This window comes from Narcine bancroftii, chromosome 4 (assembly GCF_036971445.1).
Source record: "Narcine bancroftii isolate sNarBan1 chromosome 4, sNarBan1.hap1, whole genome shotgun sequence".
Taxonomy (NCBI): Eukaryota; Metazoa; Chordata; class Chondrichthyes; order Torpediniformes; family Narcinidae; genus Narcine; species Narcine bancroftii.
Genome location: NC_091472.1, coordinates 216,070,468 through 216,094,388, shown reverse-complemented (window position 1 = coordinate 216,094,388; position 23,921 = coordinate 216,070,468). Strand labels below are relative to the sequence as shown.

At 48.2% G+C, this 23,921-nt stretch overlaps 1 protein-coding gene across 1 annotated transcript in view; it reads right to left on the bottom strand.

The window, feature by feature from the left end:
- The window catches only part of col6a2 (collagen, type VI, alpha 2), a 104,910-nt gene that overhangs the window by 66,203 nt on the left and 14,786 nt on the right, over positions 1–23,921 (bottom strand). Inside the window, exons 3-12 of the mRNA XM_069936193.1 lie at positions 22,725–22,839; positions 17,798–17,918; positions 16,011–16,633; positions 13,109–13,129; positions 11,184–11,249; positions 11,033–11,086; positions 10,896–10,940; positions 10,090–10,116; positions 9,169–9,195; positions 8,751–8,795 (exon numbers count right to left, since the gene is read on the bottom strand). Of these exons, the coding sequence (XP_069792294.1) occupies positions 8,751–8,795; positions 9,169–9,195; positions 10,090–10,116; positions 10,896–10,940; positions 11,033–11,086; positions 11,184–11,249; positions 13,109–13,129; positions 16,011–16,633; positions 17,798–17,918; positions 22,725–22,839 (1,144 nt within the window). The remainder of the gene's footprint in view (positions 1–8,750; positions 8,796–9,168; positions 9,196–10,089; positions 10,117–10,895; positions 10,941–11,032; positions 11,087–11,183; positions 11,250–13,108; positions 13,130–16,010; positions 16,634–17,797; positions 17,919–22,724; positions 22,840–23,921) is intronic.

The window sequence follows — 23,921 nt, the reverse complement described above, 5'->3', positions numbered from 1 at the left end:
GTTCAGAGGGTAATGTGGCGGGATATGCAGTGGTAGGATGGGTGGATGATGCACCCTATCTAGTAGAGTCCTCTATCATCCCCCAACCGGCATCAGCACAATTGGCAAAGTGATAGGGCTCATAAGAGAATTGGAGCTGAGCGAAGGTAAATCGGTTAACATTTATCCTGACTCTGCGTATGCTTGGAGTGCAGTCCATATTGAAGCACCAGGCTGGATAAGAAGGGACTTTCGGACTGCAGCCGGACAAAACGTCCGACATGATCTGGTTTTACGGAGACTTGGTAGTCCCCGGGCTCTAAGCCTAATTAAGGTGGCAGGCCATTCCCTACAAAACACAAAGGAATGGAAAGGAAACACGGCGGCTGACAGAGCAGCCAAACAGGTTACTGGATGTCAAGAACCTATACAGGGGATGATTCTGAGGTCCCATGGCAAAAAAGAGGAATTAGAGAGAAGAGAAGATAGTAGTAAGTTGAGTGACCAAAAAGAGAAGGAGGGAGAGGGACCCCCACCAAATATTGAACACCTGATAGAAATACAGGAAAAAGCTAGCCCAAGTGAGAAAGAAGAATGGATGAAACGCGGTGCTACACGACAGGAGATCATCTATGACAATCGGACCGTACATGTCTGGCGCTCCCCGATAGGTACGATAGTTGCCCCCCGCCAATTACTTCCGCTATTATTTGAAGAAGCACATGGGCCGACTCACATTAGCGCCACCAAAACTTATAATACGCTTAAACAACATTGGTGGAATCCCCACTTACGCGAGCACATTGACAACTTTAGAGCTGAATGTACTATCTGCAATGGGCATAACCAAAGGATCACCTTATCCCACCCGCTTTTACGATTTCCAGTACCGACAGCCCCATGGAAAAAGATCTATATTGACTATACAGATATGGGTACTGACCTTAGGACAAAGGAAGGATACCGATATCTCTTAGTGGCAGTAGATAGGTTCTCACGGTGGGTGGAGGCTGTCCCAACGAAGAGGGAGGATGCGGATAGTGTAATAGGCTGGCTGACGCGAGAGTTGATACCCCACTACGGGGTCCCCAGCAGAATATGCTCTGATAATGGGTCCCACTTTAAGAATGAGCTGATCCGACAGGTTGAAGAATACTTAGGGATCAAACACCGTTTCGGTAGTGTCTATAGGCCTGAGAGCCAGGGGCTAGTAGAAAGGGCAAACAGGACGATAAAATCCAAATTAGGAAAGGTTTTGGGTGGGACCAGGTTGAATTGGGTCGAGGCATTGCCATTAGTACTGATGTCTATGCGACAAGAGAAGGCCAAAGATACCTTCCTGTCACCACACGAGATTCTAACGGGTCGACCCATGCCTGGTCCAAAGACTGATCCAGCCTGGGTAAAGAATTGGGAAGAAAGGGAAGTGGAACTGGATCATTATATGCAGATGCTGGGTAATATGGTTGCTTTAGTTTCACAACAGGTGGCGAATGCAAATAAGGAGAACCCGGACACTGAAGGAGTACCAGTGAAGGAGGGAGACCTGGTGTATATCCATAAACCAGGGAAGGTACATTGGACTGAAATTAGATGGACTGGATCATACACTGTTACCGCCGTAACAGATAGGTCAGTAAGAATTGACAAACCAGGGGATAATAATTGGCATCATTTTGCCTTTTGCTCCAAGGCAAAACAACAAGTAGCGAGTATTGGAAAATATGATGAGACTCGTGAACAATGCCGAGGGCCCTATGGGCATTCCTGCTGATGGGTTGCCAAACAAGCCAACAGAGTAGTTTGGATCCATGCAGGGCCAAAGTTATTCTGAAGATAGATAAAGACAAGGATTGCACCTTCCAGTTCGATCTATGCAGTGTAATAGCGTGTGGTAGGAATGAGGCGTCCTGGAGAGGATATGATGTTTACATGTGTAACTTTCAGAGAGGATATCCGGAGTGGGACCTACATGTATGTCCGTCCTGGGGTGAGGTTTGGTGGTGGACAGGACCCGACACTAGATGGATAAGAAAGCCCCTTAACAGAGGGTCCAGCAGACCCCTTTATCATTTTTTCACCAAGGTCTCCCTGATACGTGGTGCCGTTACCCATACTATGAAAGGCAAAAATCCCCTGATTTTGGCAGTAAAAGCGGGGCTGAACAACCCGTGGAATATGAAGGGATGGAGCTCTAAGACATGCGAGGGGGGCACAGGGAGAGAACCTGGAGTCGGAGATCTCCTCTACCTAATGATTGGAGTGTGTGTAAGTGGAAAAGACCCTTGGGGAGTGGTGAGGTTTGACTTACAAACCTACACAAAGGACATACCCAAACCCACTTCTACAGAGGAGGTAGTGCGAAAATTTGATAGTAAGAACCTGTCCAGGGGAGAGAAGATAGCAATTGAGACAGGTATAGATGAGACAAACTCCTGGATAGAACAGATGGGTAAATATGCGGATCAGGCAAGGTATGGAAACTGCTGGATCTGTGCCCGGGGAAGGCCAACGTTACGGATGAGCAGATCGATTTTTGAGGAGACAGATGCTATGGACTACGCCTTGAACCTAATGTCAGAGTCTAACCCACTGAATAGGTGTCTGACATGGGAACAGGCGTTTCCCATAGCTCCGGCCAATGTGACCCCCCCCTATCTTTAGATCCACGGGCATAAGTAACGTTACTTACTTCGCCAATAACAACACAGCGACACACGCTTTCCACATGGGTTGGCTACCCAGTGACTCGTGCAGGACTCATGTTGATCTCACGGGCAGCAGAAATGTTACCCGATTGACCCAGGCTAGGGCAGATATTTGGTGGTTTTGCGGAGGTAGAGTGCTGTATAACGGGCTCCCTTCTAACTGGAATGGTCGGTGTGCTTTAGTAACGCTTAATGCGCCAGTCCTGATTGTGGAAAGGCAGGAGGGGGACGAGGATGCCCTAGATCTACACCACACAGGGGGTTGGATGTGGAGAAGAAGGAGTGTTGGACTCCTGGGGCCAGAAGGAAGGAACCCTGACGGGGTGTGGAATTGGCCAAGCCCGGAATATACTGGACGAATTTAAACTAGCTGATGAGATTGCAGCTGGGTTTGAAAACTTTCCTATATTTAGTGCAATCTTTCCCATCACAACAAATAAAAACGTAAATAGGATCAACCTAATTCACTATAATGTCCAGCGCCTTACAAATTTGACCAGGGACGTTGTTGAGGGAGTACACCAACAACTGTCAGAAACTTCCCTTATGACGCTTCAGAATAGGATAGCGATTGATATGGTCCTGGCGGAAAAAGGCGAGTGTGTGCCACGTTTGGAGATCTATGCTGCACTTCTATCTCTAATAACACAGGGCCAGATGGGTCACTCACTAAGGGGCTTACAAAACTTAAGGCATTGACGAAGGAATTAAAAGCCCAATCTGGAGTCTCTAACCCTGTTTTGTCTTGGTTACATGGAGTGTTTGGGAAATGGGGCACAATCTTGGGACAACTTTTCCTAGGATTGTTCATTTCTGTATCCATTTTTATCACTTGTGGCTGTTGTTGTATTCCATGCATTCGAATGCTGGTCACGAGGACCATTGAGAGAGCCTTTGCCAACCGCGATGAGCTGCCTCCAAAATATCAAGCTCTACAAGCTACGGAGCGGGACTATCTCACGTCACAGGAGGCGTCAAAAAATGCTGAGATCGATCCGGAGTCTGATGGAGAATGCGACAGGGAGGAGGGATTATAAAATAGATTGTAGAACAAATATTACAAAATAGATTGTAGCACAAATGTTAACTTTTATCTTAACTAATTACAAATGCTTAGAAGGGATAGCCAGTTATTTGCTTGGGGGAAAACGGGGAGGAAACTTGTAAACGGGCAATGGGATCGGGGAAATGGATGGGGGGTATACACTAAAGAGGGTTGGGGGGAGACCTCGCCCACCAGCCAAAAAACCCGTGAACAGAATCCGTATAGAGCTTGGCAATAATAGGCGAACTAATGTAACGCGGTGGTAGCATAGTCAGGGCAAGATTGTCCTCTAAAGAGGACAATGGAGGGATTGTATGGTAAAAACATCATGAGTTGGGACCGGAGAAGGAGTCACCCAGTACTAAGGAGTAACAGGATGCAGGTGTGACCTTGTATGCTCAAGTTAAGTGTGGCAATAACAAGATGATGTGCAGCAGACTAACAGAGAAGGGTAGCAACAGCTTATTCATTGGACAATGTAATGGTTTGATAATTTACTAAGTGCGTGCCCTGAGGTATAAAAAAAGCACCACTTGCTGATATCGAGAGAATGCGCCTTCTCCAACTAACACTGTTAGTTGCAAGTGTTACAATCCGGTAATAAAGAACTTTGATTTCGACTCAGTCTGGTGTCTGACTCACTCATTCTTGAACAAAGCAGACCTAACAAAAGTTGGAGGATTGGTTGAAGAAGGATGTCCAAAGACCCAGTCATCTCTGTGCAATTCAGCTAATTAGCTTCAAGCCTCGTTGCATAATTTACAATCTTTTTCTCTGAGTGGGTGCAAGCAAAGCCTGACCCGAGGCAAAGACAGTCATGTTTCAAGCCCTCCCTTGTAGACCTATTGGGTTGGCATGAAGACAGACCATTGCACTCTACTGTATGTGGACGCCCCAGGCACATGGGCTTGTGATATTGTGGCCATTACAGGAACATGGTTGACGGACTTGCAGATCAGCGTTCTGGCATAACAAACCTTCTGAGGTGATGGTACGAGAGGGAGATTGCTCTATTGATTAGGAGATCACCATGGCAGTACTTAGAGAGGATATCCTGTCAAGGAACATCCAACAAGCCCACACCAGTAGAATTTGGAAATAAGAAATGGTTGATTGTTTTGACAGGAGTAGATTGGACAGTGGGAATTAGAGGAGCAAATATGCATTGAAATGACAGATATGTGTAAAATGGGCTGAAAAATACCAGATGGAATTTAATGCAGACAAGTGTTAGGTGTTGCATTTTGGAAGGATAAACCAAGAAAGTGAATGTCAAAAATTGAACCCACATTCCGCTGGAAGCTCGTTCCACACTCCCACCACTCTCCGTGTGAAGAAGTTCCCTTTGAACATTTCCCCTTTCACCCTTAACCCATGGCCTCTCGTTCTTGTCTCACCAAACCTCAGCGCAAAAACAAAGCTTACATTTTATCTCTACCCCTCATATTTTGTATATGCCCATCAAACTCTCCCTTTATTTTCCAGTGGTTCAGGGAATAAAGTGCGAACCTTTTCCCTACAACTCAGTTCAAGTCCGGGCAACATCCTTGTAAATCTCCTCTGCCCTCTTTCAATCTTATTGATATCTTTCCTGTAGTTAGATGACCAAAATTGCACACAATTTTCCAGATTTGACCTCACCAATGTCTTATACACCCCATAACATCCCAACTCCAAACCTCCTGTTCTTGTTGGATTGAAGGGCAGCCAAGATTCGGAAACCTTAAATCAGTGATTCTCAACCTTTTTCTTCTCACTCACATGCCACTTTAAGTATTTTCTATGCCATCAGTGCTCGATGATTAGTAAGGGATTGCTTCAGTTGGGATGTGGGTGGGAAGAAAAAGTTTGAAAACCACTGTTTTAATCATCCTTCATTGACTCGTTATGTGCATGGTTTCAGAACTCCAAAGGAAATGGACCAATGGCAATTTTTCTCAAGCCAAATATTTCAGTAACAATTGGGTCTAGAGTAGTGATTCTCAACCTTCCCTTCCCACCCACATCCCACCTGAAGCAACCCCTCACTAATCACAGAGCACCGATGGCATAGGTATTACTTAAAGTGGGATGTGAGTGGTAAGAAAAAGGTTGAGAACTTAAATGAGGAGGATACCAAGGGTCTGGTCAGGAGAAAGGTACAGACAGGTGAATTCATGGGACTCCCTTGAAGATTATAAGGGATGTAAGAATACATTGAAGAAGGAAAATAAGAGGGCCAAAAAGGGCCGTGAGATATCCCTGGGACACAAAAGATTATGCCAATCGATCCTGCCAATGTATTGAGAGCAAAGTTAGGGCAAAAATCCACTTCCAAAGGATGGTGATGCATGTGTGGAACTACATGAGGCAGGCAGGGTACTGTGCGAATATGCGTCCATAGGGGAAGGATACAAAATGGGTTCCAAGGAGGGAACAGTGATATCCTGGAACATACCAACATTTCAAAAGGAGGACGTGTTGGGAGGTCTTCAAATGCACGATAAATCCCCGCAGCCTGACCTGCCGCATCTGAGGATATTACGGGAAGAGATGGAGGTGCCCTCAGAAGAAAACTAGAGGATCATTAATGCTGATCTTTTATTGAAGGGCTGCAGGGATAGGCCAGGGATCCACAAAAGTAATCGGGAAGCTGTTGGAACATATTCTGAGGGACAGGATTTATTTTCCATTGGAAATGCCAGCACAACCAGCATGGGCTTGTGCACAGAAGTCATGCCTCATGAATTTGGCAATTATTTTTGAGGAGGTGATCTAGAGGATTGGGCAGTTGATGATGTCCCTGTGGACTTTAGCTACACTACTGTCAGGGTTCTGCAGAATCCGAAAACATGGGTGACTTAACAAATTAGATCCAAAATTGGCTTGAATGGCAAGAGGTAATAGAGAGTCAGAATGCAGAACCACACAGCAGAGCCCAGGCCCTTCAGCCCACAATGCTATGGTGACCTATGTAAACAATCTAAACCATGCCATCCACATCAGATGTTGCACAGACTTCAGGAATTGAGTTCCAGGGAGAAGTTAAATAAGTTAAGACTTTATTACCTGGAGTGTAGAAGAATAAGGGGGCATTTGTTGGAGGTATTTAAAATTATGAGGGGGATAGACAGAGTAAATGTTGATAGGCTTTTTCCACTGAGGGTAGGTGAGGTACAAAGCAGAGGACATGGGTTAAGAGTGAAAGGGGAAAGGTTTAGGGTGAACTTCTTCACACAGAGAGTGGTGGGAGTATGGAACGAGCTTCCAGCTGAGGGGGTGAATGCAGGCTCAATTTTAACATGTAAGAAGAATTTGGACAGGGACTTGGATGGGAGAGGTATGGAGGGCTATGGACTGGATGCAGGTCAGTGGTACTAGGCAAAAAGAAAATGGTTTGACACAGACTAGAAGGGCCTAGGGGCCTGTTTCTGTGCCGTAGTGTTCTATGGTTTTATATCATGGTATCCCATTTAATAAGTGCCTTCCTCCGTGTTCAGCAATCAAACCCGTCCCTCCCTCAAACCCATAACCCTCTATTTTTCTTACATCCATGTCCCTATTAAAGAGCATTTTGAATGTCTCTTATTGTACCAGCCTCCACCACCACCAATACATTCCAGCCCCCCCCCCACCCCCCCTTTCTGTCTAAGAAATCTACCACTGACATCTCCCCTAAACTTTCCTCCACTCACTTTAAACAGACGTCCTTTAGTATTTGCTGTTGTTTCCGCAGGGAAAAGGCACTGGCTGTCCACCCTGTTCAAACCCCTTTATCACTGTAAGCATCTCTATTTTCATATTAGAGGCACAGGGTCCATTGTACGTATTTTAACTGATGTGGATAAGAATGTGGCTTGGAAGATTAGCAAGTTTGCGGATGATATCAAACTGGAGGAAGAGTGGAAGGTGAAGGTTGTCTAAGGCAACAACAGGATATAGGTCAGCTGGGGAAGGGAATGACAGATGGAATTTAACGCTGATCAGTTCGAAGTGGTGCATTTTGGAAACAGTGAAAGGTTGTGCCCTGGGGAATGTTGTGGGACAGAGAGATCTTGGGGGTTACACTGCACAGTTCTCCAAAAACAAAATTGGGGATGCAGGCGAGGAAAGTGATGCCTTCATTGGCTGGAGCAAGACATTACATCACAGCCGGGCAAAACGTTGGTTCGGCTGCAAATGGTGTTCTCTGCGCAGTTCTGTTCACCACACCACAGGAAGGATGTGACTGAGCTGGGGGGGGATAGAAAAGATTCAGGAGGATGTTGGCGTGCATCGGAGTTATTGGGGAGTTTGGACAGGCTGGATCTGTTTCCACCGGAGTGGTAAGGGGTGCATAAAACTGCAAGAGGCTCGTTCACCAGGGTCAACGCTAGGGGGTCTAAAACTTGGGGTGTAGCCTTAAGGTAAGAAGGTAGAGAATTAACAGAATAAATTGTTCACACACACACGAGCTGCCAGATGAGGTGGTGAAGGCAGGAACAACAACGTTCAAGAGGCTTCTGGCAGGAACATGAACGAGGGAGGCAGATAGAGGTGCGGAATTAAAGCAGGCAAGTGGGATTGGTTTAGGTGGGTGGTGGGCACCAACGCAGTGGGCTGAAGGGCCAGTTTCTAAACCATACACCTCTATGGGTTCCCACTGCACCTCCACCTTGCTCAGGAGAACATCTTAGGGGCAAGTTACAAAATCTTTTGGATCTGCATGGAACTCATTTCCCCTCTCAGAAGTACCAGAAAACCACCAGAGGGGAATTCCCACCCAGATCCTCCAGGATCTTCAGCAAGACCACAGGCAGACTGGAGATTAATTCCATCCACTCCCAGGCTGCCAACAATCCAATGCATAGGTTTACTTCTTTTTATATAATATAGGATTTCAGCTCCCTTCTTTGTGGGCAGGAATTCCATAATCCGTCGCCACACTGCATGCTTCCGATCTGATTCTCCAGACTCCAGATTTGCTTCCAGCTCCCGGAGCCGATGCATTTGCACCGTCTGCACGATTCTGCCCTTCGCTTCACCCTGGTTGAACCTACCTTCTGTCCACTGATCCCATCCCGGCCTGGTAATCCAGCGATACCCTACAGGGTTCGTGAGAGAAAAAAAAGTTTCACGTAAGGAACAAGCGGGGAACACTGCAACTAAAAGCAGGAAAATATTACACAGCCCGGTTTTTAATTAAATTTTTATTATTATTTTTTTATTTTTAAAAGAGTTACAGCATGGTAACAGGTCATTTTGGCCTACGCAACCCCCCTCCCCCCGCCCCACCCGCCCAATTATCCTACCAATCTGGGTATGCTTTTGGGGATGGGTGGGGGAGGAAAACGGAACACCCGGAGGGAATCCATGCAGGTACGGGGAGAGCGTAGAACCTAGGTCACTGGCGCTGTAACAGCGTTGGGCTAACCACACTGGAAAGGGTAGGAAATGAAAAAATAAAGGAGTTTTTACCTTCTTTCCTTCAGATCCCATTTCGCCCTATAACAAATGGAAATCAGAAAACACATCAGTGACTACACTTGCCATGTGGGCAGCAAGGTTTGGAACAATGTTTCACCATGCAATTACTGGAGCGTCTTAAAGCAACGATAGATCTGTTTAAACACCATTGCGAGCATCGTGACTTCAAATTCTGTTGCACAGGTTTAGAAAGGCCTGTTGATGCGAGTTTACTCTCTGTTTAACTCCAGAGTGACAACTCCATCCATGTCAGTTCAAGATTTCATTGCTCCCACTGCCCCTGCCCACTCTGTCTTCCTATTAAGTGAAACTCTGGTCCGAAGGCCATTCCTCAATTCCAGGTTGGCAAGACCAGCCAGAGGCAGAACATGAGCCCCACGGTTTGGGGAAGATTGGCACCGCCAGGGGACAAAGGGGGATGCTGCTGCTGCTGGTCCCGTCGGGCCAATACCAGTTACTGCTCACCGTGGCTGCCCCCTTCTACTGCTGCCTTTCCCCTGCCTTGGAGGGCCACAGGCAGCCACAGTTGGGGTTGTAGAGCCCCCAAAGCCAGCCAACAAAAAACACAGAGGGCAGGATGCCAGTGGCATAGGCTGTGATGCCAGTCAATGCTGTTCACTTTGGGGCCCAGCGTTTGAGGGCAGAACCCTTACAGAACAACGCGGCAGCTCTTCACTCTGACCACCCTTCCAAGCCCCCAGGCTCTCCTTAGAGGCCAACAGGTCCCTATTTTTGGGATGCCCACTCAGAGCTTCAGCACGGGCAAACTGGAGACCCTGTCCATGTCCCCGTCGGCTCCAGGGGAGGGTGGACCCCCCCCCCCGCCCCCCCATGGGCTATACCCAGCTCACCGCGGTCGTTACTTGGTCAATGTCTGCCCGAGAGACAGTGGAGAATGAGAAGATGCCTCACCTTTTCCCCCCTTGGTCCTGGATAGCCCTGGGAAAGAGAAAAGAAGTGGCATTAACCCGACCAGAATACATTTCATCTCCACGGATCTGAGTGTGTGTAACAACGCATACGTATAGCTGCTCCTCTGTGTGGTCCTAATGCCAACCGTCCCACGCAGGTTTTAAACAGCCTGTAGAGGAGGCTGGCGGCAGAACGCACAGAACTCCATCTGCAGCACCCATGCTTGTCAGCAGACCAGCAGTTCTAAACCTGGCCTCAGGACTGGCTCCCTACTGGGCATCTCAGGCCACCTTTACCTCAACAAATTCAAAATCAATCAGGAAGGGGTCATGATAGGGCTGGGGTCGAGGATACCTAAAAGTCCAGGTACAAATAGGCATGACTAACAAGCATTTTGGATAGAAAGGGTTTAGAAGAATAGGGACCAAACGCAAGCAAACGGGAGAGAGCAAGAATGCCAAATTGGTCAGCAGGGACACAGTGGGCCGAAGGCCCTGTGCAATGCCCTGTCACGTACATTCTCTCCACTCCTTCCCCGTTCTAGGTCTTCTATCTCTCCCGGTTTTGACAAAGCCTCATTGACCTCCCCCATATAAACTTTGTCTCCCCCTCCACAGATGCTGGCTGGTGCGCTGCGTGATTCTCGTGCCACACACCAACAAACTGGAGCAGCGCCCGTATGCGAGCAGCTCCCCCCCACTCCATCCTACTCAGGGTGGATTTCCCCTCCCTACCCCCATGGATGGTTGCCTGAATCGCGAGATGCACCCAATCCCCAACCCCGCCTGGGCACCAGCGCATCTTACCTTGGGACCTGGGAAGCCGATGGGTCCTTCAATCCCGGGATCACCCTGCACAGGAGAAGAGAAATTTAGCCTCGGGAGTGAAAAGCAAATTGAACCTGAAAGGCCAGGAAGAGAGTCTGAGTAAGAGAGCAACCCACTTGCCGCCCTCGTGGCCCTGGGTCTCCAGCGTCTCCCGTCCTTCCCTTTTCTCCCTGCAAAAGGAAAACACAAATCAGAATCGATTCAATGTACCCGCTATCAAACAGTACAACCCCGATTATGAACGATAAAAGATGGGAGATCACTTACTTTGCGCCCTTTGAAGCCTTTCAGGCCGATGCCTCCAGTCGTGGTCAGACACTTCATCTTGTAACACTGGAGGTCACAGAACAGATGGTTAATGAAGCAAGTACCACCCAGATACATCACATCTAGAATTCAAGCAATCGGCAGCCTCAAGCAACCAGCAAAATAAAAAGAAAATTGCGGAAATAGGTTAAAAAAAAAAATGGGCAGGATCATCAATCCCGCAATCTCAAGCAACTGGAAAATTCACATCTGGCATCTACCAATTCCAGGGGGTTTTCTGAATTTAAAAAGCGGATCTTTGCCCTCTCTTATCCTTTCTCCTCTCCACGTTGTGCTGGCATCACCCGCCACACACCGTACATCTGCACCATTCCGTCCCCTGGGATACCCATCTAAATCACTGCACCCACCATGATGTAGGCACCCTCACCACCTCCCCACTCCGTTAGAACCATAGAATATGACGGCACAGAAATAGGACCCTTCAGCCCTTCCAGACTGTGCCAAACCATTATCAGTCCACAGCCCTCTAAACCACTCCCATCCATGTACCTTCTTCTTAAAGGTTAAAATTGAGACTGCCTCAGCTAGCAGCTCATTCCATACCCCCACCACTCTCTGCATGAAGAAGTTCCCCCTCACGTTCACCCCTAAACTTTTCCCCGTTCACCCTTAACCCATGTCCTCTGGTTTGTATCTCGCCTAGACATTCAGAAGACCCTGACACAGGCACATGGATGCAAGAAAGCACTGAAATGCTGGAGGAACTCAGCCGGTCTTGCAGCATCCATAGGAGATAGATACACAGGTATATCCAGCTTTGTGAACTTGGTGTGCTCCTATGAAGTATAGAAGGCTATTTTCATAAAAGCGAAAACTCATTCAAATTTCATTTGGATAGCGAGCATAGGCTTCTTCGTAAAAGTGAAGTGGCGTAAAGTGAGGTATACCTGTCTAGGACATTGGCGATATATATGGACACTGCGAGACCGGGTGAGATCCTCCATTGTTTTTGTGATTCCACTGCGATTACAGTGTCTACAGACTTTCATGTTTCACCAAGTTGATGTAGGGGTAATGGATGTGAGTGGGGTTGGTGGGGGTGAAGGGTTAGATTGTCAAGACGGTTTACATAGGCTGGCACAACATTGTGGGCTGAAGGGCTGGTGCTGCGCTGGAATGTTCTGTAAAAGTAATCACAGCTCACTCCAAATTTCGGTTACTGGGGTGGAGGATCTTATTGGTCAGGGTGGGGTGGTGGGAGAAGGAAAACGGAGAGTAGGCAGCAACAATCAAACAGGTCAGGTCCCACCCAACCCTACCACAGTAAATGTTCCACTCTGAATACGGTGATGTTGGTTTAGAAGCCACACCTGACACCAAATGGCTGGTGCTTGAAAGGTTTGCATAGAACATTACAGGCCCTTTGGCCCACAATGCTATGGTGACCCACTGTTATGTAGTCAGGATAACGTGAACTATTTTGTAACCGTGTAAGAATACACCCTTCTCACTGTAGTGCCCCACTGTGGGAGTGTATGTACACATATATGGGAGTGTGTGAACAGTTTCCTGAGATGGTGAAAGGCATCAGTGTGTAAAGCCGCTTCTGTTATTTGAATCTTGCATCGCTAAGTTATTTAAGAAGCCTCCCTAGTAACACAGAGACACAACACCCATTAATACCTACAAAAAAAAAAGACGAGACCCTCCCTACCTCAAACCTCCATTTTTCTTCCATCCATGCGTCTGTCCAAGAGTCTCTTAAATGTTCCAGCCTCCACCACCACTCATGGCAAGGCACTCCACCCTCTGTGTAAAAAGGACGTCTCCCCCAAACCTTCCTCCCTTCACTTGGTACAGATAACTTGGCCAAGTCTTCATCAGTGAAAAAAATTATTGATCAGGAGTGTCAATAAACTCACCTCATTGAAGGATTCTGTTTGCTGCAAAAAAAAAAAGAGGAAAACATATTTAAAGATCACAATTCCACAGATCACAGGAAAATTGGACAATCACAGACATGACCCATCACCATCAGTAAAGGCGGCCTGGTTGCAAAGCAGAGACCAACTGCTATCTGACAGTGCTGTAACGTTGCTGTGACCAACCCGACTGGCAGCAGCGGGCACAACTTTAACCAGCCTTTCGCCCCGCGGAGAAAAACTGCGGATGCTGGAGCTCCAGGGCAGACCACAAGAAAAGTCTTGGGGGAACTCAACAGCTCATGCAGCATTCATGGGAAGCAAAGTTTCTTTCAGATGGCCTATTGCTTCCTCTGAACCCTGCATGGCCTGCTGGGTCTCCAGCACTTTTGCGGACCGCACTGTCATCCCCGGGATTCAGAGCGTCTTTGTCAATAATCACTTCCACAATCTCACTGATGCGTGGGCCACGGGCTTATCTGAGGAACTCGAATGGTCACCAGAACAAACAGAGAATTGTCTGCACAATGGAGAGACGGGGAAGGGTTGATGAAAGACTTCAAAATCAGGGTTAAGATCGCCCAGCATTGCCCTGGATCAGGACTCAAGACTTAAGGTGACAGCCAAAGAGAGTGGAATTCACTGCTAGATATAGCAGTGGGCACACTCTCCTGTCCACTCTCCAGATGCAGTCTCTAAACACTGGAGGGGCACCAGCGACTCCATCTGTGAGTCCAGATCCAGGTTGCTGCCACGTGCACCAAGACTCAGTGATAACGTTTCAAGTGCAGCTTCGCTCCCGTGGCTGGTAGGCTCATCAACAGTTGCCAAGGTGGGTAATGCTGCCTTTTTTCTGTTCTAACTTTATCGTGTGGGACGGTGGCTGCAAAGCTGAAGCCAACGCAGAGGATGATCAAAATAGCTGAGGAGACCACCAGCAGCTCAAAGAATTATTGAGGACCCTTTCCATTCAGCACCCAGTATCTTTGACCCACCACAGGCACAGGAGCATCAAAATCAGGACGGCCAGGCTGGGGAATAACTTCTCCCCCCAGGCTGGGAGATTGATGTACCCAAGTAAATCATCCCAAATATTTACATGTATTTATTTTAAATTATATCTGGATGCATATAATGTGATTTACCATGTGTCATGTACTGTGGGTGTACCGCGGCATGGAGAAAAGCTGTTTGATTGGGTTGCAGGCGTACAAGTCAGATAGCAATAAACTTGGTCCTCAATCCTTCAAAATATTCCATATGGAATTTAAACTGGAGGTGGGAAGGGTGTGCTTAAAGAGGAGATTTTTGAAGAGCTGTCTGATATTTAATTGAGTCTGGTTGTGCGAGGAATGATAGGGGGAATATTATTCCATGCTTTAATTGCACGGGGGAAAGAATGAATTGCTGTACACATCTGTCTTGGAAAACCGCACTATAAATTGGGTTGCATCCCCTCGTCTGCTCCTAGCAGGCTTGGGTTCAGTGTAGGATTGGTCGTCTATATCCAGCAGGGTTGGGTTCAGTGTAGGATTGGTCGTCTATATCTAGCAGGGTTGGGTTCAGTGTAGGATTGGTCGTCTATATCTAGCAGGGTTGGGTTCGGTGTAGGATTGGTCGTCTATATCTAGCAGGGTTGGGTTCAGTGTAGGATCGGTCGTCTATATCTAGCAGGGTTGGGTTCGGTGTAGGATCGGTCGTCTCTATCTAGCAGGGTTGGGTTCGGTGTAGGATCGGTCGTCAATATCCAGCAGGTTTGGGTTCAGTGTAGGATTGGTCACCTATATCTAGCAGGCTTAGGTTCAGTGTAGGATTGGTCGTCTCTATTGAGCTGGCAGTTTAGTATTTTGCCAAAACAGGTCAGGCAGTGTGCTCCACATCAGTCTTGGAGAGAGCTCCACTTTAATGAATCCAAGAATTTTGAACAAAACTGTTGATAAATGATTTCAATTTGGCCAACCTTGAACTTTACCTTCTAATTCAATTTAATAGGCATCCATTAAGATTAGCATTCAGATCCTGGAGCCCGTTGCAATGCGCTTTGGCTTTTCTAAAAATTGGGTATCCAAGGGAATGGATGACTCCCACCAATGGTTTCTATAAACTTAACTGGCTTTGATACTCCTCCGGACATCATTGGAAAAAGATCAGAACATCATCAGCAGGATTCCACTCCACCCACCCTGGTCTTGCCTCAAGAAATACGAGGCGAATTTGAGCCGGGGTGGAGGTATGAAGGTTTGGGAAGAATAAGAAGTGGTATTTGGCAAATAGAGGGAGCCACTGGGGGAAATAACTCAGAGGAACTTGGCCAACGAGACCAATGCAGGACAGGGTTCTGGGAATAAAGAGTGGCCAAACATGAGCGAGAATGGGGACAGGGGACAAATGGCAAAGTCAGAACAGAAGCGACACACAAGCGCAGTAGAGAAACCCAGCAGGTCACAAAGCGTCCACGGGAAGCAAAAGGAGCCCGACCTTTTAGGTCTGGGGCCTTCACCAAGCCTGAATCAAAAGGCCAGGGGGGGGGGGTTGTGGTGAGAGGAAGGAGCAAGGGGTCGAGGAAGGAGCACAGGTTAGCAGGTAAGAGGTCACAGGCAGGAGGGTAGAAGAGAAAAAAAGCTAAGAAGTGATGGGGGAGGGGGTAGGTGGTGGAGCTGAAGGTAAGGAGACAGAGGGACAGGCAGAGAGAGATTTTGGGGGAGGTGGTTAATTGAAACTTGACGTCAACATTAATGCCGCCTGGTTAGAGAGTGCCCAGACGGAATATTAGGTGTCGTTCCTCCATTTTGCAGATATGCTCATGGAATGAGGCAGTGGTCTGAAATGCTGGCATGGGGATGTAGCTCCAGGTCGGAACGGGAGTCAGATGGTCATTGGACTTGAACAAGGAGCACCTTACCATAACCTGGATGATTCTATCGATGGTCTTAGTGGGGAGGTAGTCATCGATAGCAGACACAGCCGTATAGCTATTTCTGTAGAGCTCATGCGGGAAGTTGGCGATGGTCTTGAGGCCCTGCTCATAGCGCAGGTCCTTCTCGTTACGGAGGTCGTCGGTGGAAACGGCGAAGACCCGGATGCCAGCATCCCTGGCCCTCTCGGCCATAAGCTGAATGCCACCGCAAGGATTGCCGGTAACGTGGCCGTCAGTAATGACGATGGCAAAATGGATGCGTGTGTCCTGCCTTGACTGCCGTTTGATGTTGTCGGTCATGTCCCTCAGGGCACAGTCAGTGAACGTTCCGCGGCCGATGTACTCAATGTTGTCCAGCGCCGTGAGGAAGTCGCCCTTGTTAGAAGTGATGGGGCTGAACTCGACCACCCGGTCGGAGAAATGGATGCCTCCGAACTCCCAGATGATCCTCACCCGGTCCTTGAAGGCCCCATTCAACAATTTCTCCACAAAATTCCTTACAAAGTTCTTGCTACTGGTCACCAAGTTGCCATGGATACGTGTCTGCAGGGCCACACTCTCCGAAGTGTCGAGGACAAAGTATATGCTGACTGGACATTCCTCCTTCCCTGAAACACAACCAGAACACCACAAAAAATCCGGTAAAGACCACAACCTCCCAGGAAACGTCACGCACAGCTGCTGCCATTCAACCTACACAGGCACGGCTCCTCAACTTCCACGCTGTCTCCTACGCCCATTATGAGCTCATCAACTAAATCCACTTTGCTGGGAACTTTCACCCCAACCTCACTTTTATTTTGTCCATCTCTGGCAACACTCAACCCTTTATTTCTTTCTCCATCTCTGGAGACACACCATCTGCATCCAATCCCCGGATGAGGCCTTCCATTCAGGAATATGAGATGTCCTCCATCTTCAAAACAAAAACATGGCTTCCCCCTTTACTGCCATTAACATAGCCCCCACCCTCATCTGTCCTGGACACTCCCAGACGCAGCAAAGACAAGACTCTCCTTGTCCTCACCGACTACCCCGCTAGCCTCCGAGGCCCAACACATTATCCTCCGCGTACTACAAAAGCATCTCCCCCCACCCACCTCCTGCAGGGACCACTCTCTCATCCATTACTCCCCCCTCGCCAGTCTCTCCCCTCGGGAGATGCTCCGTGTGCGCCCACGCCTCATCCCTCGCCACCTAAGCAGTCGGTCCAAAGTGAAGTGGCACTGCACCCGTGAATCTGCAGGGATCGTCTACCGCATCCCGTGCTCCCGCGGTGGCCTCCCCTGCACCGGAGAGGCTGGACGCAGACTGGGAGTAATCTTCAGTGAGCACTTTCGTTCAGTCCACTGCAATAACAGTGACCGGCCATTTTAATTCCACACCCCATCCCCCTACCAACATGTCTGTCCACACCTCGTTCTCTGCCAAATCAAGACTACCCGCAGATTAAAGGGACAGCTATTCATATGCTCTCTAGTCACTCTCCAAACAAACAGCATTAACGCTGACCTCCTGTTTCTTTTGACACCCCTCCCCCAAGTCCCTCCTTCCCTATCTCTTTTCCTCCAGCTCCCTGCCCCCTTCCCTCCCCCCCAATCCTTTGTTCTCCTACCCTCCCACCTGCTTAGCTGTTAACCCGTCCTCTCCCTACCTCCCCCTGCTCCTTCCCCGCCTTTCCCCCAATATTTATTCAGGTGTCTGCCTTGTCATCCAGAATGACCACCACTTCCCCCACCCCTTCTCCTCCGCCCCACTCCTTCGTAACCTACCTGTGCATCCATTGGGGCTGGATGTAGGCAGCAAGATAGTGTCTAACTGTCCTCTCACAGGCTCGATGAACCACCGGCCAATCAGAAACAATGTCATGAATGGGAGCAACATCTTCAGCACCTGGGAAGCAAAGCAAGTTTAAACGCAAGGTCGTCCCAAGCCTGGAGCTGGAGCCAAACCCGGCCTTCGGATCGAAGGTCAATCCACAGGACCACAAGAGCGACAGTGAGGATCACTGAGGTCACTCCCCCACCCCCCCAAATTAATGGGATTTACTGGGATTGCTATCTAAAGAGGGGAACGTAATATCATTGTGGACCCCTTCCACCCTGTACACAGCATATCCCAGCTGCTCCCGTTGGGACAGAAAAGGTTCAAGGTTCCATTATGGTCACCTATAATGTAAACATACATGAAATTCTTTGACTTTTGTCCCTCGTGAGGCAAACAGGGATTCACCACTTTTGTCCAGCGCCCCTCTCAGAAACCCACAGCCCCTGGTGTCCCTGGGCAGTCTCCCTTCCAAGTATTGACCAGGCCTGAGCCTGCTTAGCTTCCGGGATCAGACAATCTCAAGCACGTTCAGGCTGTTAGGTGCTGGATACAGGAGTATCAGTGCTAAGAGGTGCAGGAGGATCAGAGCCAGAACCACCAGGCTGAGGAACAGCTTCTCCCCACGGGCCGTGAGACCGCTGAATGACTGATGAATTGCTCATACCAACCTTGTGAGACTCTACTATTTATTCAACAATATCATTTATTTATTTTAACACTGTGCACACATATTGTTTGAAAGTGTGCCATGTCTGGTCGGGTGACTGCATATTTTGCTCTGAAGATAAGAGAACGCTATTTTGTCGGGTTGTTCTTGTACAATCGGGTGACTAATGAACTTCATACAGTGAGAGCATGGTGATTATGTGGTGGTGGCCCAGTGGTCAAGGTACTGGAATACCAATCTCAAAATCCAGGTTCACTTATCTACACTTTAATATGTATTATTTTTCATAGATATTCAGTTCGAAGAGGGCACGTTGTTGTGCAATTCATCTGTGGACATGAAGGTCACCACCCTGCAGTCCCAGTCTGGAAGCGCAGAGGGGCACTGGAAGTCTGTTGTTGTATCAGCCGTGGCTGCTGCTCTGTGATGCCGTTCACTGTTTTCCACCAGTTTTTTGCAGCGCCCATCTTCAAAACTGGTGCAGGCTTTATCGCACAGGGCTCGCCAATGGGACCGGTCAGCAGCTGCTGCTTCTTGTTCTCTTAGATGGATGCCACAGTAGTCTAGGGTTTCCTTCACAGCGTTTTTATTAGCACTTGCACAGATGAGCTTGAGGCCTCCAGTTCACTATAGAGCAGCTGGCGAGGCACATGGTGGTTGTCCGTCCTGATGATGTGTCCCTCCCACCGCATCTGGGCTCTGATGATCAGGGACTCAGTGCTGGTGGGTGTTGCGCATCCCAAGACTTCCAGGCTGGGGATACGGCCTTGCCTACGGATGCCAAGGAAGGAACGGATGACGCACATGTGGAATTTCTCCAGTTGCTTGATGTGACGTTGGAACAGAGTCCAGGTTTCACGTCCATTTAGGAGAGAAGGGATGACCACAGCTCTGTCGACTTTGGGAGTTGTGGACATTATGTTGATTGAGCACTCTGGTATGCAGCCTCACCAGAGCCTGACAGACCTTGCTGATCCTGGTCAATTTTTTTGTCCAAAGATCCATCACTCGAGATGATGTTCCCCAAGTATTTGAAGCTGTTTACATTTGTCAGCTGGGAGTCATCAACAGTGATTTTTGGTTCTATGGTGTTGGGGTTTGGCACAGACTGATGGAGTACTTCAATCTTGCTCAGGTTGATGCCCAAGCCAAAGACCATAGCAGCGTCTGAGAATTTGTTCAGCATTAATTGTAGATTACTATCTTTGTGTGCCAAGACCACACAGTCATCAGCAAAAAGGATTTTTTGAATGACGCATAGAGGCACTTCGTCTGAGCATTCAAACAGCAAAGGTTAAAGAGAGACATTCAGTCAGTACCTGATGCAGACTCCCTCCTCCAGAGCTTGGACAGCACGTGACAACATCCAAGTGAAGAACAGATTGAACAAGACTGGGGCTCATACACAGCCCTGCTTCACCCTATTAGAAATGACAAATGCAGCTGATGTGTCATCACTGCAGAGGACCTGTCCTGTCATTCCGTCATGGTGCAGCTGAGTCATTTTTACAGATTTCCTTGGAAATCTATAATGACTCAGGATGATCCAGAGAGCCTCCCTGTTTACAATGTCAAATGCCTCTGCCAGGTCAATGAAGACAGAGTAAAGAGGCTTGTTCTGCTCGATGCATTTCTCCAGAACTTGTCTCACGGCAAAGATCATGTCCACTGTACTCCGTTCTGGTTGAAAGCCACACTGCGCCTCTGGGAGATTCCTTTCCGAGATGGTGACAAGTCTGTTCAGGAGGATGCGGCGAAAAAAATCTTGCCTGTGATGGACAGCAGTGAGATACCCCTGCCATTTCTGCAGTTTGATTTGCTTCCCTTACTTTTGTAGAGAGCCATGATGAGAGCGTCATGGAGGTCGTCAGGCATCTCCTCTGTGATCCAGATGTCTTTCAGGATGTCGTAGAATGCCTGTAATGCGTTTGGGTTTAAAGCTTTATAGATCTCAGCAGGAATACCATCCTGCCCTGTTGCTTTATTTGAATTCATCTGCGCGATTGCTTTATTGATCTCATCAGTAGAGGGCGACAGGTCTAGGTCATTCAGGACAGGCTGTTGAGGGATGTGCTGTTCAACATCAGGATCAGCTGTGGACGGCCTATTGAGAAAGTTGGAAAAGTATTCATCCCAGCGGTTTTGCAGTCCTTCCTGGTCTTTGATCAGGCTCGACCCATCTGATGACAACAAAGGGGGAGCATCCTGATTTAGAAGGACCATAAACTGACCTGATAGCACTGAAAAGCTCTCTGGCGGCAAGCAGATCCGCAGAGGGTTCCACCTGCTCAGCCTTTCTCTGCCCTGCATCTCTGGTTATTTAAAGGTATACAATTGGAGTCGGTGTATTCTACATATGTGTTTGAACTGCACCAAGTCAGAATTCTGATGCATCTGTAACTCCTGCCAACGATGGCAAGTTTACTGTCCCATATATTGTACAGCACTCTCCATAATGTTTGGGACAAAGACACTTCTCCCTCCCCCCCCACCCCTCCCCCCCCCCCCCCCCTTATTCGTCTCATTGCTCCACAGTTTTAAATCTGTAATCAAACAATTCATGTGTGATTAAAGTGCCCATTCCAGAGTTCATTTAAGGGTATTTTGGTTTGACCCTGTAAAAAATAGAAGCACATTTTATACACAGTCCCAGGGCACCATAATATTTGGGACATACCAATGGTCTGTATATGAATGTAGTCATGTTTGGTGCTTTGTTGTATATCCCTTGCGTGCAATGACTGCTTGAAGTCTGAGACATCACCAGGTGCTGAGCATCTTCTCTGGTGATGCTCTGCCTGGCCTCTATTGCAGCCGTCTCCAGCTCCTGTTTGCTTCAGGGGCTTGTCCCCTTAAACTTTCTCTTCAGCACACAGAAGGCACAATGAACTGGATTTCAATCGGGTGACTGACTTGACCATTCAAAAATTTTTCAGTTTTTAAGCTTTGGAAAAACTCCTTTCTTGCTTTAGCAACACGTTTGGGATGATTGTCTCACTGTAGGATGAAGCTCTGGCCAAAAGAGTTTGAAGGCATTTGCTCGAACTTGAACAGATAAGATCCCTCTTGCACCTCAGAATCCATCTTGCTCCTGCCATCAGCAGTTATGTCATCAATGAAGAGAAGTACATCAGTACGATAATAATCTCGCGCTTGAATGTTCACGCATCTTGGCGGCTGCGGAAGTGAAATCGAGGGGGCTAATCTGGAACTATTAAGAGAAATAATTATGGTTTTTTTTTCACAGCCTCTGTGTTCCAGGAAATTATTCCCAGTTTCCCGGAACGCAGTCTGCGTAAAAAGATCGGGATGGGAACAGCAACTCGTTCCCATTCTGGCATTTTACCTCCTCGACCCAGCGTTATTTCCACAGATCGCCCGCGGTCAAGACTGAACTGCTGGCGATTTGGGAAACGATGGGCTGGTGAAACAGCCTCCTTAAGAACCGCACTTCAGGCATTCCGTTGAAACTCAGTGTGATACGCACTCCTGGGGGGACGGCCACTCCCGGAAGGGAGACACTTCAGAAAGGAAAAATCACGCAGGTTTCGCGGAAGGAAATGACGAGGGATACCTCCGTTTTTCTGCCTCACCTGGGTCACTCACAGAAGAGGGCAGGGTGGAATCGGGTTATTTACAGAAAGTGGCCATAATTGGCTCTGCACCTTCCGACTCATTAAATGACAAGCAAGGCAGCACTGTTAGCGCAAAGCTATTAGAGCACAGGCGACCTGGGTTCAAATTAAGGAGTTTGTACGTCCTCTCTGCGTCTGTTTGGGTTTCTTCCGGGTGCTCCAGCTTCCTCCCACCCTTCAAGCACGTCTGTGGTTTGTAGATCAATGGGCGTATTTGGGTTTCACGGGCTCATGGGCCAGATGGACCTGTTCCCCTGCTGTATCTCTAAATTTAAATTAAAAGAAACTTTAAAAAGCCACTTGTATCAGCTAGGTTTGGATCACTGAGAATTATGGTAGAGTCTCGTCACTCATGGGTCTTCTCCTGGGCAAGGGACACTCTTAAGGGCAATGCTGAGGTCCCAAAGGTGAACACGACCTTAAAAGAGGGACAAAAGAGCAGAGAAGGGAGGTTTCAGTGATGTTAAAAGATTCTGCGTTCAAGGGACTTGCAAGGGAGAGGCGAGAGTGGGTGGGTGGCGGGAAGGATGCCGGTAGAGCTCGCAGGGATAAGGCATGGCTGTAGATTACCTCCTTATGAAAAAGTCGCCTGCACCAGAGGCGCTTTGAGCTTGGAGACCCAATGCACCCCAGTCCAGCAGCCACGGGCAAATGGGATTTGGCAGTGGGCAGTGAGAGGAAGCACCTGCCGGAGATCAGAGATAAAAATCAGGGAATTGGTGGAAATGGCCAGGCAGCATCTACAGTAGGGTTAGATGGGGACCCCGAAGGCTGACCCTGGCTCTCCTTCCGTTGGTGCTGCCTGGCCTGTGGAGTGTTTCTGGGTTCCCACATGGATTATACAATAACATGCTCATTGTCTGGAATTCAAGCAACCAGTAGCTTCAAGCAACCACCAAAAATAATCATGGAAAATAACTTGGTAAAAAATATGAAAATTGGCATGTCTCAATTTACCAATAATGCAACACGCAATCTCAACCAACAAACAAACTCGTGTATCTGGCATCTACTAATCCTCATAGGTGCCAGATACTGGGTGGTACAGATACTGTATAATGTAGAGATACAGTCCGGTGACAGGCCATTCCAGCCCATAACCCGTGCTGCCCAAATACTAATCTTAAAACCTCAGACTTTCGGAGGGTGGGAGCACCCAGGAAAAATCCATTCAGGGGAGAACGGACAAACTCCTTACAGACAGGGCTAGATTCGAACCCATGCTGTTGGCACTGTAACAGCGTTGCACTGTTTAGGGAAGGGAGAACAGCTTGTTGACTGTCAGAAATAATGAAGGGGTGAGGTAGCTGTTTGGAGAAGCGAGGATTTTCTAGAACACTTGTGTCCGGAATGCAGCCAAGGGATGGACAAGGGGTTTCGGCTGAGGCAAGACAGGGCTCGCAAAGCAGGGCCCACGACTCAGTACCATTGAGATCACAGCCAATCTTCTGCATTGGCTTCTTCATCCACCCGCCCAAGGCCCAGTTCCCGCCTTTCTCCAGATTCCAGAAAGCCAGAATGAGGCAGCCCAGAGCAGGATGGAGAGAAGTTGGTCATTAGAATCCTTGCCCCAAGATGGCTGCACATCGCATCCCACAGGGAAGAAGAAAGGGAATGGGGCCAGTGGAGATGGCTTCTCCACTTGTACCATTCAGAGCAGTAAAAAGGTGTGTTGGGTCCACGAAAGATCCTCCAGGATAGTGACTCCCAAGAACTTAGATTTGCTCACCCTCTCCACCTCGGATTCCCCCAATGATCACTGGATCG